Source organism: Rana temporaria, chromosome 6 (genome assembly GCF_905171775.1).
Source record: "Rana temporaria chromosome 6, aRanTem1.1, whole genome shotgun sequence".
Classification (NCBI taxonomy): domain Eukaryota; kingdom Metazoa; phylum Chordata; class Amphibia; order Anura; family Ranidae; genus Rana; species Rana temporaria.
The window spans coordinates 169,880,434-169,894,213 of NC_053494.1; the positions used below are offsets into that span (position 1 = coordinate 169,880,434).

The 13,780-nt window shown below is 41.7% G+C and overlaps 1 protein-coding gene across 3 annotated transcripts in view; it reads right to left on the reverse strand.

Moving 5' to 3' along the window:
- LOC120944042 (sodium channel protein type 2 subunit alpha-like) overlaps positions 1-13,780 on the reverse strand; it is a 317,686-nt gene that overhangs the window by 31,054 nt on the left and 272,852 nt on the right. For all 3 annotated transcript variants that reach the window (XM_040357809.1, XM_040357807.1, XM_040357808.1), the window contains exon 21: positions 12,953-13,075. In XM_040357809.1, the coding sequence (XP_040213743.1) occupies positions 12,953-13,075 (123 nt within the window). The remainder of the gene's footprint in view (positions 1-12,952; positions 13,076-13,780) is intronic.

Below are 13,780 nucleotides of genomic sequence, written 5' to 3' on the forward strand. Positions count from 1 at the left end.
AGATTCGACATAGAGAGAAAAGATTCGACATAAAGAGACATGAAGATTCGACATAGAGAGACATGAAGAGTCAAATGTTTTTTTTTTTTAAAGATTCTGTCGAATCTTTTTTTTTTCTTAAAACATTCGACAGACACCATAAGCCTTCAATGACAGATTCGACCTTAATTTGGATTTTCGGACGAATGCATTTTTTTAACGACAAACAAAATAAATAAAAACGAATAAGTTAGTAACTAAACTAAACTAAACTAAACTAACTAGTAACTAAATAAATTAATTTTTCGGACGAAAACGAAATTACGAAACAAAATATTTCAGTGTGCACATGTCTAGTTACTAATAACATAAAAAGTTGAACCATACAGGAAATTGAGCCTGTCTTACATTGTACATTAGTTAATCAACCCTACTGTCTCTGTGGAGTTTGTATGTACTTTCTTTCTGTGGTTGCATGATCCCCTCCAGTGTTAGATCTCAGGTCTGAATTTCCTATTGTACTGTGCTTTTTTCCCCCAAGTCCATTCTGGGAAAATATTAGATAAACAGGTGCACAGCTAGCAACTTGGAACCATAAAAATTAACAGTTGCCTGGGGATCATCCAGAAACCTATGTCAATGTGCCTAAAGGCATGAAATCTAATAACAGTATCATACCACTGGTATCAGTGCAGGTAGCTGTAGCTGTAGATAATGCAGATTGCTTCTTAGAAAGAGAGATTGTTTTTACTTTTGTTCTCTTAAACTGTCTGATTTACAGGGAAGGGAACTGTTCAAAAAGATTGCTCTCATGTTTACTTATGAATGCCTCATTTGTTCGTCATCAACTTGTCTGCAGGATAGTCCAGCTCCCAGTGATGAGATGGCTATTGTATACCCATGGAACAGTCACAATATTTTCAGAACTATTGAGGTTAAAAGGATTAATTTAGTAGGCCAAAATCATATTATTTTACACATGTGTTGTGGACATGAGAGGAGCCATTTTGTGATTTTCTTTCTATCCACTTAAGGTTAAACTAAGTTCATGGCTGATGAATAGACACTGGTACTATAGTTTTTTTTCTTCTCTTAAAGGGCCTACTGCAGATTCCCCCAAATTATAAATCTTGAGGAGTCTCAGTCAAATTGATAAATAGCACCAATTAGTAAATCAGTTTATGTAAACATGAACCTGGTATGCTGTTGCCATGAAACACTTGGGTTGATTTGCTAAAACCAGAGAGTGCAAAATCTGGTGCAGCTGTGCATGTTAACCAATCAAGTTTTAACTTCAACTTGTCCAATTAACCACTTCAGCCCCGGGCAATTTGGCTGGCCAAAGACCAGAGCACTTTTGCGATTCGTCACTGCGTCACTTTAGCTGACAATTGCGCGGTCATGCGACGTGGCTCCCAAACAAAATGCCACAGGATATGATGAAGCTACATAAATCATTATAATACAGTGACAGCAATGCAGTCAGAAGTTACCTGAGCTTCAGTTTTGTAAACACAAATCAGCAATAGGTTTGGATATCCCGAAAACCTCCAGTTATTTATTACACACCAAACCTTCCTTTCCAAAGTTCTAAACATCTCAAGGTCTTTGCCTGAATACTCTACAGCGGGCATCACTAAATGGCGGACCGCGGTCCGGTTCCGGCCCCAGTGGCTATTCTATCCGGACCGCAGCCCCGCCAAGTAGTTTCCCGTGTGTCCTCTGTCACCGGCTCGCTCGCCTGCCGCACCTGCCGCTCCGAATGCCGCTAAATACACAGCATGGCAGGCGCGGCAGGTCCGTGCCTTCTCTTACATCGCTGCACTCCCCCCTCCCCACACTGCCTGTCTTAATCACACAGGACACGAAGCGCGACTGCTCTGGATAAAGGGCGGGACTTTTTAAGTTAAAAAGTGGGCGATTGGTTGCTAGGCAGCGGGGGCAGTCCCAGCAATAAATCACTCACTTTTAATGGGCAAAGTCCCGCCCATTGTCCAGAGCGGCCACGCTTCATGTCCTGTGTGATTAAGGTAGGGTTCTGTGGGAAGGGGGGAGTGCAGTGCAATGCAATGTACAGTAGGACAGGACAGGGGAGGTCTGTGATGAGGAGTCTGATGTGTCAGGACCAGTTTGTGATGGGGGTTTGTGATGGGGGGGTCAGTCTGTGATAGGGGGTCTGTGATTTGGGGGTCAGTCTGTTATGGGTCAGGACCAGTTTGTGATGGGGGGAGGTCAGCCTGTGATAGGGGTGGTCTGTGATGGGTCAGAACCAGTTTGTCATTTGGGGGGGGGTCAGTCTGTTATAGGGGGTCTGTTATGGGTCAGGACCAGTTTGTGATGGGGGGGGAAGTCAGCCTGTGATAGGGGTGGTCTGTGATGGGTCAGAACCAGTTTGTCATTTGGGGGGGGGTCAGTCTGTTATAGGGGGTCTGTTATGGGTCAGGACCAGTTTGTGATGGGGGGAGGTCAGCCTGTGATAGGGGTGGTCTGTGATGGGTCAGAACCAGTTTGTCATTTGGGGGGGTCAGTCTGTTATAGGGGGTCTGTTATGGGTCAGGACCAGTTTGTGATGGGGGGGGGGGGGTCAGCCTGTGATAGGGGGTCTGTGATGGGTCATGACCAGTTTGTGATATGGGGGGTCAGTCTGTGACGGGTCAGGTCAGTCTGTGATAGGGGGTCTGTGATTTGGGGGGGTCAGTCTGTGATGGGGAGTCTGATGCGTCAGGACCAGTTTGTGATGGGGGGGTCAGTCTGTGATAGGGGGTCTGTGATGTGTCAGGACCAGTTTGTGATGGGGGGGCAGTCTGTGATAGGGGGTCTGTGATGGGTCAGGACCAGTTTGTGATTTGGGGGGGCAGTCTGTGATAGGGGGTTTGTGGTGTCAGTCTGTTATAGGGGGTCTGTAAGGGGCCAGGACCAGTTTGTGATGGGGGGTCAGTCTGTGATGGGGGTCTGTGATGGGTCACGTCAGTCTGTGATGGGGGGTCAGTCTGTGATAGGGGGTCTGTGATTTGGGGGGGTCATTCTGTAATAGGGGGTTGGGGATTTGGGGGGGGGGGGTCAGTCTGTGATAGGAGGTCTGTGATAGGGGGTCTGCTGTGATGGGTCAGGACCAGTTTGTGATGGGGGAGTCAGTCTGTGATGGGTCAGGTCAGTCTGTGATGGGGGGGGATTAGGCTGTAATGAGGGGTCTGTGATTTTGGCGGTCAGTCTGTGATGGGGGAGGGGGGACTGTGATGCGTCAGTCTCTGCAAGGGCAATAGAAAACAATTGTTTTCTATGTGTCCTGTTCACACTGCAACAGCGCCCCTGCGTACTGAGCAGTGTGTTGCAAAATGCATTCTGTTTCTATGCTCCGCAATTGAGCTGTGGTGCATAAAAATTAATGAAAGGTATTTTTACATTTCAATGAAGTTGAAAGAAAAAAAAGTGCGATGTGTGTGGGTCATAAAGGTGTGTGGTGGTGGTGGGGGGGCGCTGTGATGGGAGGTTGTCAAGTGGAGGATATCATGTGGCGTCATAGCACCAATTTGGCATTCGGACCTCCGCTGGAAGAATTTTTTTCCGACTGGACCCCCGTGAATTTTAATTCAGTACCCCTGCTCTACAGCATCCACTGTTTTTGTTTTCACATTTGCTTTTACTGTAAAAATGCTTCCTGCGCTGTATGTTTTTCTTTCCTTTAAATCCTGACAATCAAGAGCAGTCCTATTAATCTAGCAATGAAGTTCCAGGAATTATTTTCAAATTTTGTTGCTTGAGGAAAAACATCCCAATTTTCGAAACCACCAAGTAGAAAAATAAGTCACATCAGCTGTGCCTTGCTTGGTTACCATGGTGCCAGATATCTGAATTTAAATGAACAGCTAGTTTATCTAATACTTCAGAATTTTATACAGTTAGAAGTGGTGCTGTCTGCTGTAACAAGGCCAATAATAGAAATGCATGCTGGCTTAGCATGTTTACAGTGTCAATACCAATGTGCAATATGTATTGTTTATAAATAGAGCAAACTCTAAGCACAAGGGCATATCTACTGGCCTCTTTTGTTCAGTATGTCAGCTAAAAACTCAGATATATTAAAGGATCTATGTCAGCGATGCTTTTAGTGTTTTTTACATTAAATTAGTGTTTCATATAGTTTGGAACATGTCCAGAGACTGATGACAGGTCTGAGGCCCTGTACACACGATCAGACATGTCCGATGAAAACGGTCCGCGGACCGTTTTCATCGGATATGTCTGCTGGGAGCTTTTGGTCTGATGTGTGTACACACCATCAGACCAAATTCCCCGCGGACAGAAAACGCGGTGACGATGACGCGGCGACGTGCGCGAACCAGGAAGTTCAATGCTTCTACCCATGCGTCGAATCACTTCGACGCATGCGGGGGATTTTGGTCTAACCATCGGACATGTCCGACGGACAGGTTTCCACCGGACAAGTTTCTTGGCATGCTAAGAAACTTTTGTCTGCTGGAAACCTGTCCGTTAGGCCGGAAAACTGTCCGCTAGGCCCTACACACGGTCGGACATGTCCGCGGAAACTGGTCCGCGGACCAGTTTCAGCGGACATGTTCGGTCGTGTGTACAAGGCCTAAGGAGGGTAAACTTGGTTGAGGTCATATATTTGGGAATGGCTACCACAGCCAGGTATTCATTTATCCAGCAGACGGCAAAGGTTTGCTTACATGGCTGCTCTTACATGGGCTTGACATCTTCTGTCAACTTTGACAGCTGTTAGCAACTGATTTTATTCTTGGTGTGGTAACTGGAACTGTACTGTTATCTATTGATTACTCCAGGAACCTTCAATTATCATTGGCACGATTCTTGCAACCAAAAGGAGTTCTAGAGCCATTCTGGAGAAGACCTTAGCAGATGAAAGTGTAAAAACTAAAAGTAGACTCATGCCGCGTACACACGATCGGTCCATCTGATGAGAACGGACCATTTTCATCGGTTAACCGATGAAGCTGACTGATGGTCCGTCGCGCCTACACACCATTGGTTAAAAAAACGATCGTGTCAGAATGCGGTGACGTTAAACACAACGACGTGCTGAAAAAAATGAAGTTCGATGCTTCCAAGCATGCGTCGACTTGATTCTGAGCATGCGTGGATTTTTAAACGATGGACGTGCCTACTAACGATCGTTTTTTTCCCATCGGTTAGGAATCCATCGGCTAAATTTAAAACAAGATTGCATTTTTTTAACCTATGGATAAATAACCGATGGGGCCCACACACGATCGGTTTTGACCGATGAAAACGGTCCATTAGACCATTCTCATCGGTTTAACCGATCGTGTGTACGTGGCATCACTCAGGGTAGCGTGTTGAGTTGGCAATAGAGTCTACAGGATTGTTCCAAATTCCTTTGGAACCCACGAAGATCCCCCTGCTTTGATCCAGGTCTTTGAGACCCCAAGCCCGTTTGACACACTGTTATATAACAGATGAGTCCATCATTTGCGGTAAGAGTACTTCATTATATGAAGAATTTGAGTATTTCAACAGTCAACTTGTAACTCCTGTATCCTGTGCCAGTTCTTGGGAAGGATCACTTCACATTTTGTTTATCACAATGGACTTTTACACTGTCTTTTGAAGCCTTTTTTGCTTCCTTAATATGTCATCCTTTTTTCTTTTTTGCACTGTTTGTGATTACCATTATTCACATTGTGGTACTATTATTCATTATTTTTTGTTTAAGCGCTGCACTATTTATTCCATATATCCATGGTGTACCAGCTGAACCCTCACTCATCTGATAGCAGTGCTTCCAAGTTCCAGTCCTCATAATCCCCACTCAATGCAGTGCAATGGCAGTAATACATTTATATGTGAGGCACCAAATGGCTTATGCTATGGTTTTAAATGTAATCAGACAGTGAATACATTTATATGTGAGGATTTAACCTCTTGCCAATCGCATAAGGGAAATATAGAGAGCGGCAAGAAAGGTGGGCTTTAACGCATAGTTCACAGTGACAGGAGGTTGTGTGCTGAAAGCGCTATACTAGACTGGAGTTCAGGACAATTTTTTTTTCATCTGTGGCCTATCTTAGATAGAAGATAGACCCAAATCCATTGTGTCAATACGTGGATATATATATGTTCTCGGACATTTATAAGTTATTTTGGATGTATAAAATTGTAATGTGTAATATGTGTTATCAGCTGAATCAACTGTAGGAGACAGTCCTGACGCTTGCTGGATTTCCTTGGGTGCCCAGAAGCCTTATTCACAAGCACAGGGAAACTTTTTTTTTTTGGGGGGGGGGGGGGGGATTAGGTTAATTTTCATAGCAAAGAAGGACTTTGCAATTATCTGCAATTCATCTGATCACTCTTCATAACATTTTGGATATTTGTGTCATTCTAAAAACTTTGGTGATGGCTGTACAGTATTATTGGGTGATATATAGCGTAATATAAAATAAACATAATCCTATATTTAGCATAAAGTTACTCTTTTACAGTCCTACTAGTTTAGTGGACAGCAGACAGGCTTAAAGGAACACTAAGAGCAAATAATAATAAAAAAAAATAACAAACATGTTATACTTACCTCCACTGTGCAGCTCGTTTTGCACAGAGTGTCCCCGAATTCGGTCTTCTGGGGTCCCTCGGTGGCTGTCTCGGCTCCTCCTCGTAAAAGCTTTCCACCTTCATGTGAGCGAGCTCGCATGGTGGAAAGCTTTTGCGAGCGCACTCCCGTGATACAGCGGCGGGCATAGCCGGCGACTGTATCACTCGGCCCCGCCCCCCGGCGCGCCGCATCATCCGCTGTGATTGACAGCAGCGCCAGCCAATGCGCTCGCAAAAGCTTTACACCAATGCGAGGGAGCTCGCATGAACGTGGAAAGCTTTTGTGAGGAGGGCCAGAGACAGCCGCCGAGGGACCCCAGAAGACACGGATCGGGGCCACTCTGTGCAAAACAAACTGCACAGCGGAGGTAAGTATAACATGTTTGTTATTTTTAATCAAAAAAAATCTTGCCTTTAGTGTCCCTTTAACTCCTTAACTTTTTTAATCATATCAACCATACTATATGACAATGACTGATACAATGTCATATTTAAAACTTATGACTGCCACAGGCAACAGAAAAATGACTGCATCAATAACAACCATGAGTCATCTGTGGCATCCATCACTGGCATACAGATCAGCACAACCAAACAGAAACGGTTGCATGTATTTTTAGAATCACCCTTCTTATTATGTGAAAATGACCTCTATGAATCAATATATAAATGCAAATCATTACATTTTGTTTCTTCAAATAAAATTAGGGGGCAGTCTAAGAGCTTGCTCATATGCCTTTTATGACATATCTAAATAAATAATGCACTAAATTTCCGAAGCTCATTCCAGTCATTATTACCGGTAATATTTTTTTACTTTTAAAAGGTAAACTGTGTACTGAAAGCTACAAATCAGTATTATAATATAATACATAAAATTTATTTCTCAGAATGAAATTTAAGTCGGTCATAAACATATGTATGGTATAAGAACCTTTGTTTAAATAAAGAATCTTTATTTCAGGTAACATGATTTTCTTTGACCTTTGCATTTTAATCGAAGTGGTAAAGTGCACTTTACCACTTTGTTTATTCACACACAGATTGATCCTTTGTGGTGCTTGCTGCTATTGTTTGTTATTTGTAGACAGCGCAATTTTTCCCCTTCTTTTTTGATATACTTTGCATTTTAATAACAAGTTATGAAATACAGGCCCCTAAAACATACTCGCTAATGATATCCAGAAAGTTCTTCTGAAAGCACTATAGCAGGATTTTCTGTATACAGCTGTTGATACCCAGTATATCCATATTATATTAAAGGCTAACTCTATCCAAAATTAATATTCTGGACTGCTACAGGGAATGTGCACTTCTGTAATCACGGAGGGGCTGGAGCTTGATATCATTTAGCAGGTGCAAAAACCCTGATACACTAATAAAGTGTAACTAAAGTCCCATAATTAAAAAATTGCTAGGAGCATGAGGTTTTGGGCAAAGGTGACATGCAAAATCTTTTTGCCAAAAAACTTTTGCCACATGCACCAGCAGTTTTTTTTATATTTTTTTTAAATGTAAACCGCATGGTGTAAGCACCCTGAAGTGTACATGCCACTTTATTCTCAACAAAGTGAGAATAGAACCAGATGTAGGGAATGATCATCAGTGGCTATCCAATGGCAAAAGAGGGTTGAGGATTTTGTCAGAAGCAGTGAGGAAGATGGCAACAGTGGAGCATGGAGCTGCAACTGTAGCTTCAAACTGTCAGTGGAAGAGAAAGGCAAACTAGGGGGTAAGTGTGACATACTCAGGGCCATCTTTAATATTGATTGAACCCAGGGCAAACATTTTCTTCCACCCCATGCAATTTCACTCTCCACCCCAACATCCCAAAAACAAACAAACACGGCATGCCCAAGAGGCATCTGCTTTGGGCCCCACGACAATGACCTGGCCCGAGGTAGCTTCCCCTTCTGCCCTGCGTTAAAGACGGCCCTGGACGTAATGTGAAAATATGCTATGTATACCTGCATGTTATGGCAAGTACTCTCACAGTTCCACTGCACTTACGTCTGCTTTAAGGTGAATGAGAGTTGTATACACACTGCAGAAGTCTTTAATTTACCTTTGAAGCACAAGGATGCAACTGGGTGCTTTGTACACCAAACCTTGCCCAGGTCTGAGTAGCATTATATGTACAGATTAATATCCTTCTGCCATAAAGGTAAACAGAATGTCACCTGCATTTGCTGATGAAAATTATATACATATACCAAGTGCCAAGCTGCTAAGAACACACATCAAAAAATATCTACTATAGCTTTTATTAGGAAACAAACTTGACTCTTCTTTGCCCCTGTCTGATTTAGTTTCACCTTGTTACTGGGACCTGACCTTCCTTGACTTCAAGGGTCTACTAACTGCAATATGCCTGTCCAATGAGCATGCCCTTTCTTTCTTTCATTGGGTGTTGAAATGGAAGTTGGCACAACTTATTTAATAAAAGTCTGCCCCCAGCAACATAGTGAAACTAAATCAGGGACACAGAACATGCATTTAACCTTTTGGTTAAAAGGGTAGTAGCTGTAACATTTTGGTATTTTCTGTTATGCAGAACTTTTACATTTAAAAGTCTAAACTAGAGTACAAGCATAACTATGAAATTGTCATGCAGCTTAGAATGTTGTCAAGCAGTCACAATACAAAAGCAGGATATAAAAATCTAGACTTATGAGTTAGAGCTGTACTCCTAAGGTATAGGTAACACATTAACATCTTAGAATGAAGCACTAATTTCTGTCCTGTAGGAATTCCAATTGTGAAATTATGCCTAAGACTCGGTTCACACATGCTGCAGCCACGGCGCACAGCAGGGGGTCTGGCGCGTCCCTGTTCACCAATTCAGGTGTGAACCAGGCCTGAATTTTTGCCTGAATTTGCACCTGAGTTGGACCCAAAGACGCACAAGACCTTTTCAAAATGTCGCCCCGAAGCTGTGTAAACCGGCTCTATTGTGAGCCAGGCATACTCTCCAGTCATGTGAATTGGATGTGTGGAAACCGGAATCCAATTTTCATATATGTGAACGCAGCCTTAAAGCGGAGGTCGCCCGCCCTGCTGACTTTTAATAATAGGAGACTTACCTGTCCTGGAGTCCATCGACATTGGCACCGCAGCTGGTTCCATCAGCTGTTGGGTGCTGCTGCTGCCATTGCCGGAAAGGGAACCCGGTACTGAAGCATTATGGCTTCACACCAGGTCCCTACTGCACACAGCTTTAATATAAATTCTCATGGGGTATTTTGTTAAAGTTCACTTTCTTTTAAATTAGCCTTATATCTAGATATCCTAAGAACAGATACCTCAAATTTTCTTTCTTGGGAATTAAGCCACATCAGGTGTAGCTAAGCCCCACCCATCCAACATTCCACTAAATTTGTTATAATCAATCAAACTTAGAATTTTACTTGTGCAGACTGTAGCAAACAAAGTTGTAATCAACAAAGAGAATTTTTTTAAATATAATCAAATACAAGAGAATCTCCCCCTGAGTCATAAATATTTCAATCTGACACTGTTGTCCTTAAAAATGTAATTCAAATTATTTGCATTTATTGTAGTACAAGCTTCAGAAGTACATTTCCAGTGACTATAGAATATAAACGATTCATGCATGGAATAAAGTGTCCTCATAAAAGCAACAATGTTCAATAGTTTGTGTATGTAAATAATGATTGCAGTAAAACAAATGAATGTGCAGCATTGAATAGCAAAATCTGCACATCAGATTAGGCAAAAAAAGAATGTTGGCACCACATAACTCTGGGTACCTGAATTTTTTTCTTTCTATAATTTCAGCTTACATATTAAACATATGGCAGTGTTGTAGATGCCTACAACTTTTTTTCAGTAGTTACAGATGATGTCATGAATATGCAGAGACAAACTAGGCTGGCCCACTAATTTTTGCTATGTTCTTTTTCTTTAATTTGGTCGGTATTAAACAATTTATTTACTTCAACAGTTAGCAAACACTTCCTTATTGGCGAACATAGCTTACATGTTTGTCGGGTCTTTATAAACTGCTTGGGTTCAACTTGCAATACAATGGCTAGCTATACACAGTGGTTGACTTTAAGTGGAAGTGAGAGCAAGCAGTTGAAGTACAAGTAAGTGCAAACTTTGCAAACTTTGTTACACTCCATAAAATGTGTTAGTTAAAATGTGTCCCTTAGGCCTTGTACACACGATCAGTCTAAACCGATGAAAACGGACTGAAGGACCGTGTGTGGGCCCCATCGGTCAGTTATCCTTCGGTCCAAAAAAATAGAACTTGCTTTAAAATTGAACCGATGGACGCCTAATCGATAGGTCAAAACCGACGGTTAGTATGCAAAAGCATCGGTTAAAAACCTGCGCATGCTCAGAATCAAGTCGACGCATGCTTGGAAGCATTGAACTTCATTTTTCTCAGCACGTCGTTGTGTTTTAAGTCACCGCGTTGGAATCGATCGGTTTTTTAACTGATGGTGTGTAGGCACATCAGACCATCAGTCAGCTTCATCGGTTAACCGATGAAACGGTCCTTCAGTCCGTTCTCATCGGATGGACTGATCGTGTGTACAGGGCTTTAGTGTCATTACTTGAGTCACCTACTGGTGGCACTGTTGTTCCTGGAATCAAAGTGCGCAGTTTTGGTGGCCACTAGCGGGTGTCTCCTAGCAGCCGGACAAGTACAAGTAATTAGGGTGCACCTGATGTGGACTGCTGGGGGTATATAAGCCTGCAACTTGACTGGAGTTCAATGCTTCAGTGTTGTCGCTGCAAGTTGTGTCCCTGCCTGATCCTGATCCTAATCCTTGCTCCTGTACATGACCTTGAGACCTGCTCCTTGCTTCCCACTCTCAGTGCCTGGCTCCCTGCTCCCTGGCTCCTGTCCTTGTCACCTGTGCTCCCTCCATTTTGCATATAGAAAGATTATTTATGTGTCACTTGCATAGTTAATGATTTACTGGTCTTGGTGTTGGAAGTGTGTAATTTGTCTTAAAAAAATTATTTTAACCTTATTCAGTCTGGGTTCTGATTCTGCAAGTTTTCTAATCAGATAACCATGCTAGAAGTCAGAGTCAGATATTGACCTTTTCCTTTGTTTTCCGGTCCAGGGCTGCCACAGCTTGTAAATTTGGACAGCGAAGGAGCAGCGACAAACTGAGCTCTCTCCTTATATCTTCCAACTCAACTCATTGTGAAGCACAATAAAGCAGTAATTACAAAAGCCTAATAAAAAGGTAGAACACTACCTTTTAACAAAAGCCTAATAAAAAGGTAGAACACTACCTAATTCCTAGAGTGAATTTAAAAAAAATTCACTCTAGGAATTATAATGAATACAGAATTTGTCAATACTTTTGTTTTAACAAAGAGACATATTTTAATGGTGTGAAGCAGCAAGTAATTTGACAGTGAACCCAGTGGTGCTAAAATTAAAGCCAATTTATCTCTGCATGTCAATTCATACATTATCGGTAAGATTATTCAAATTGTGATAAAACATATACATTTTACTTCATTACTTTTATTATTATGTTAACGTGTCATTAAACCCAAAACTTGTATGTATGTCTATCTTTTTTAAAGTATGTTCTAAACCCATGTGCAGAAGCTTACAAGCACAAAGTGTTTCTGCACTAGTAAATACCTGGTTGATCCTGCCTTTCCCATGGACCTCTATTCTGACTGTGGCAAGGATATGGCAGCCGATCCCCTGGCTCCTATTTTGCCACACTCAGTGTGCATGCTTAGCCAGCTCCTTTGTTTCCTCATTCCCAGCCAGCAGGTTGATTGACAGGTTCCTGTTCCAATGCCTGCCTCTTCCTCTTTCAGCAGCTTATATGATACAAGTCTTTCTAATAGCTGCTCTCTTTTCTCCTGTCTGCCTGTGGCAACATGCACAGGCCCCTTACAGTGACAGCTGATCCCTTTCCTTTGCTCTCAATGCAGTTTTTTTTCATTCTGCTTGCTCCTCCCCCTTTATCTTCACAGTACAATGCAAGCACTCTACACTAGTTGCCTTACAGCAGTAAAAAAAAAGGTATTTATCTTATTTATTTCCATGTGAGCTAAATGTTCTCACTTTCATTGTTAGATTTTCAGATGGTAACGCTAAACTTGTTTAAATGCGTTTAATGACACTTTAAAAGAAACAAAAAGAATGATGCTTTGTGGCTTCTTAATTATAGACATAAAACTTCTAGAAGCCCTGTTTTTAAGATTATTACTTTTCAATCCTGTGAAAGACAAGTTGTTACATATGAAATCTAATGTGATGTGTTTTTTACAGTGGTAATGGTAAAGCAATTATTGAGTTTATTTTTCATTCCTTATAACATAACACATGCATGTTTCTACACATGCATTAAAAGTTATTTTTTATTCTTACCCTCATCCCTTCAAAACGTGAAAGGGCTCTTAGTGGTCTCAAGGCCCTTAATGTCCTTAGGGACTTAATAGCCCCTAGTTCTGAGTATCCCAAGGCATTGGCTACTAAGCTAACGAGAGACACCTATATAAAAAAAACAAAAAAAAAAATTAAAATTTTTCTGCCACCACATATATGTTTGAGGTATGCTTTGGTTTGCCAGGGGAAATCGGCCCATTCTAAATTCTTCCATGTGGCCAAGCAAGCTGAAAAAGAAGTCTGATTAGAAAGGACAAAGTAAATAAGATCCACCTGATGATGGAGATCTGTTGACACAATGGAGCACACATCCTCAATGTCTTACTCACTCTCACATTTTGTTGGAGCTCAAGTTGGTTTTTGATGAGCAAAAGTAAGTCTGACAATAAAAATTAACCTACAACAAAGAAAACATGTGAATCTGTGCTGTGTGACAACCTAGGTCTTAGCCTTACCCTGATGCCTTCAAATCTTGATAATGCACGTAGAGGTCTCAATGCTCTCAATGTCCTTAGAGATTTAATGGCAGTTAGTTGATCATACCCGAGGGCCACCGCCAAAAGAGATATGATTGAAATCTGTTCAGAACCAACAGCACGTTTAATTAATAGATGAGAAATTTGTAAAACTTGTGACTAACTTTTGCTTTTAAAGGGAAGTTCATTCCTCTATCTCTCTCTGAAGGTTTTTTGTTTATATTGTAACCAAAAAAACTCTGTTAAAGAAATAATGAAATTAAGTTTGTAACCTTTAGAACACTTTAGTTTACAACAGGGTGACGAAAGGCAATAGAACATCCAATTTTCAAAA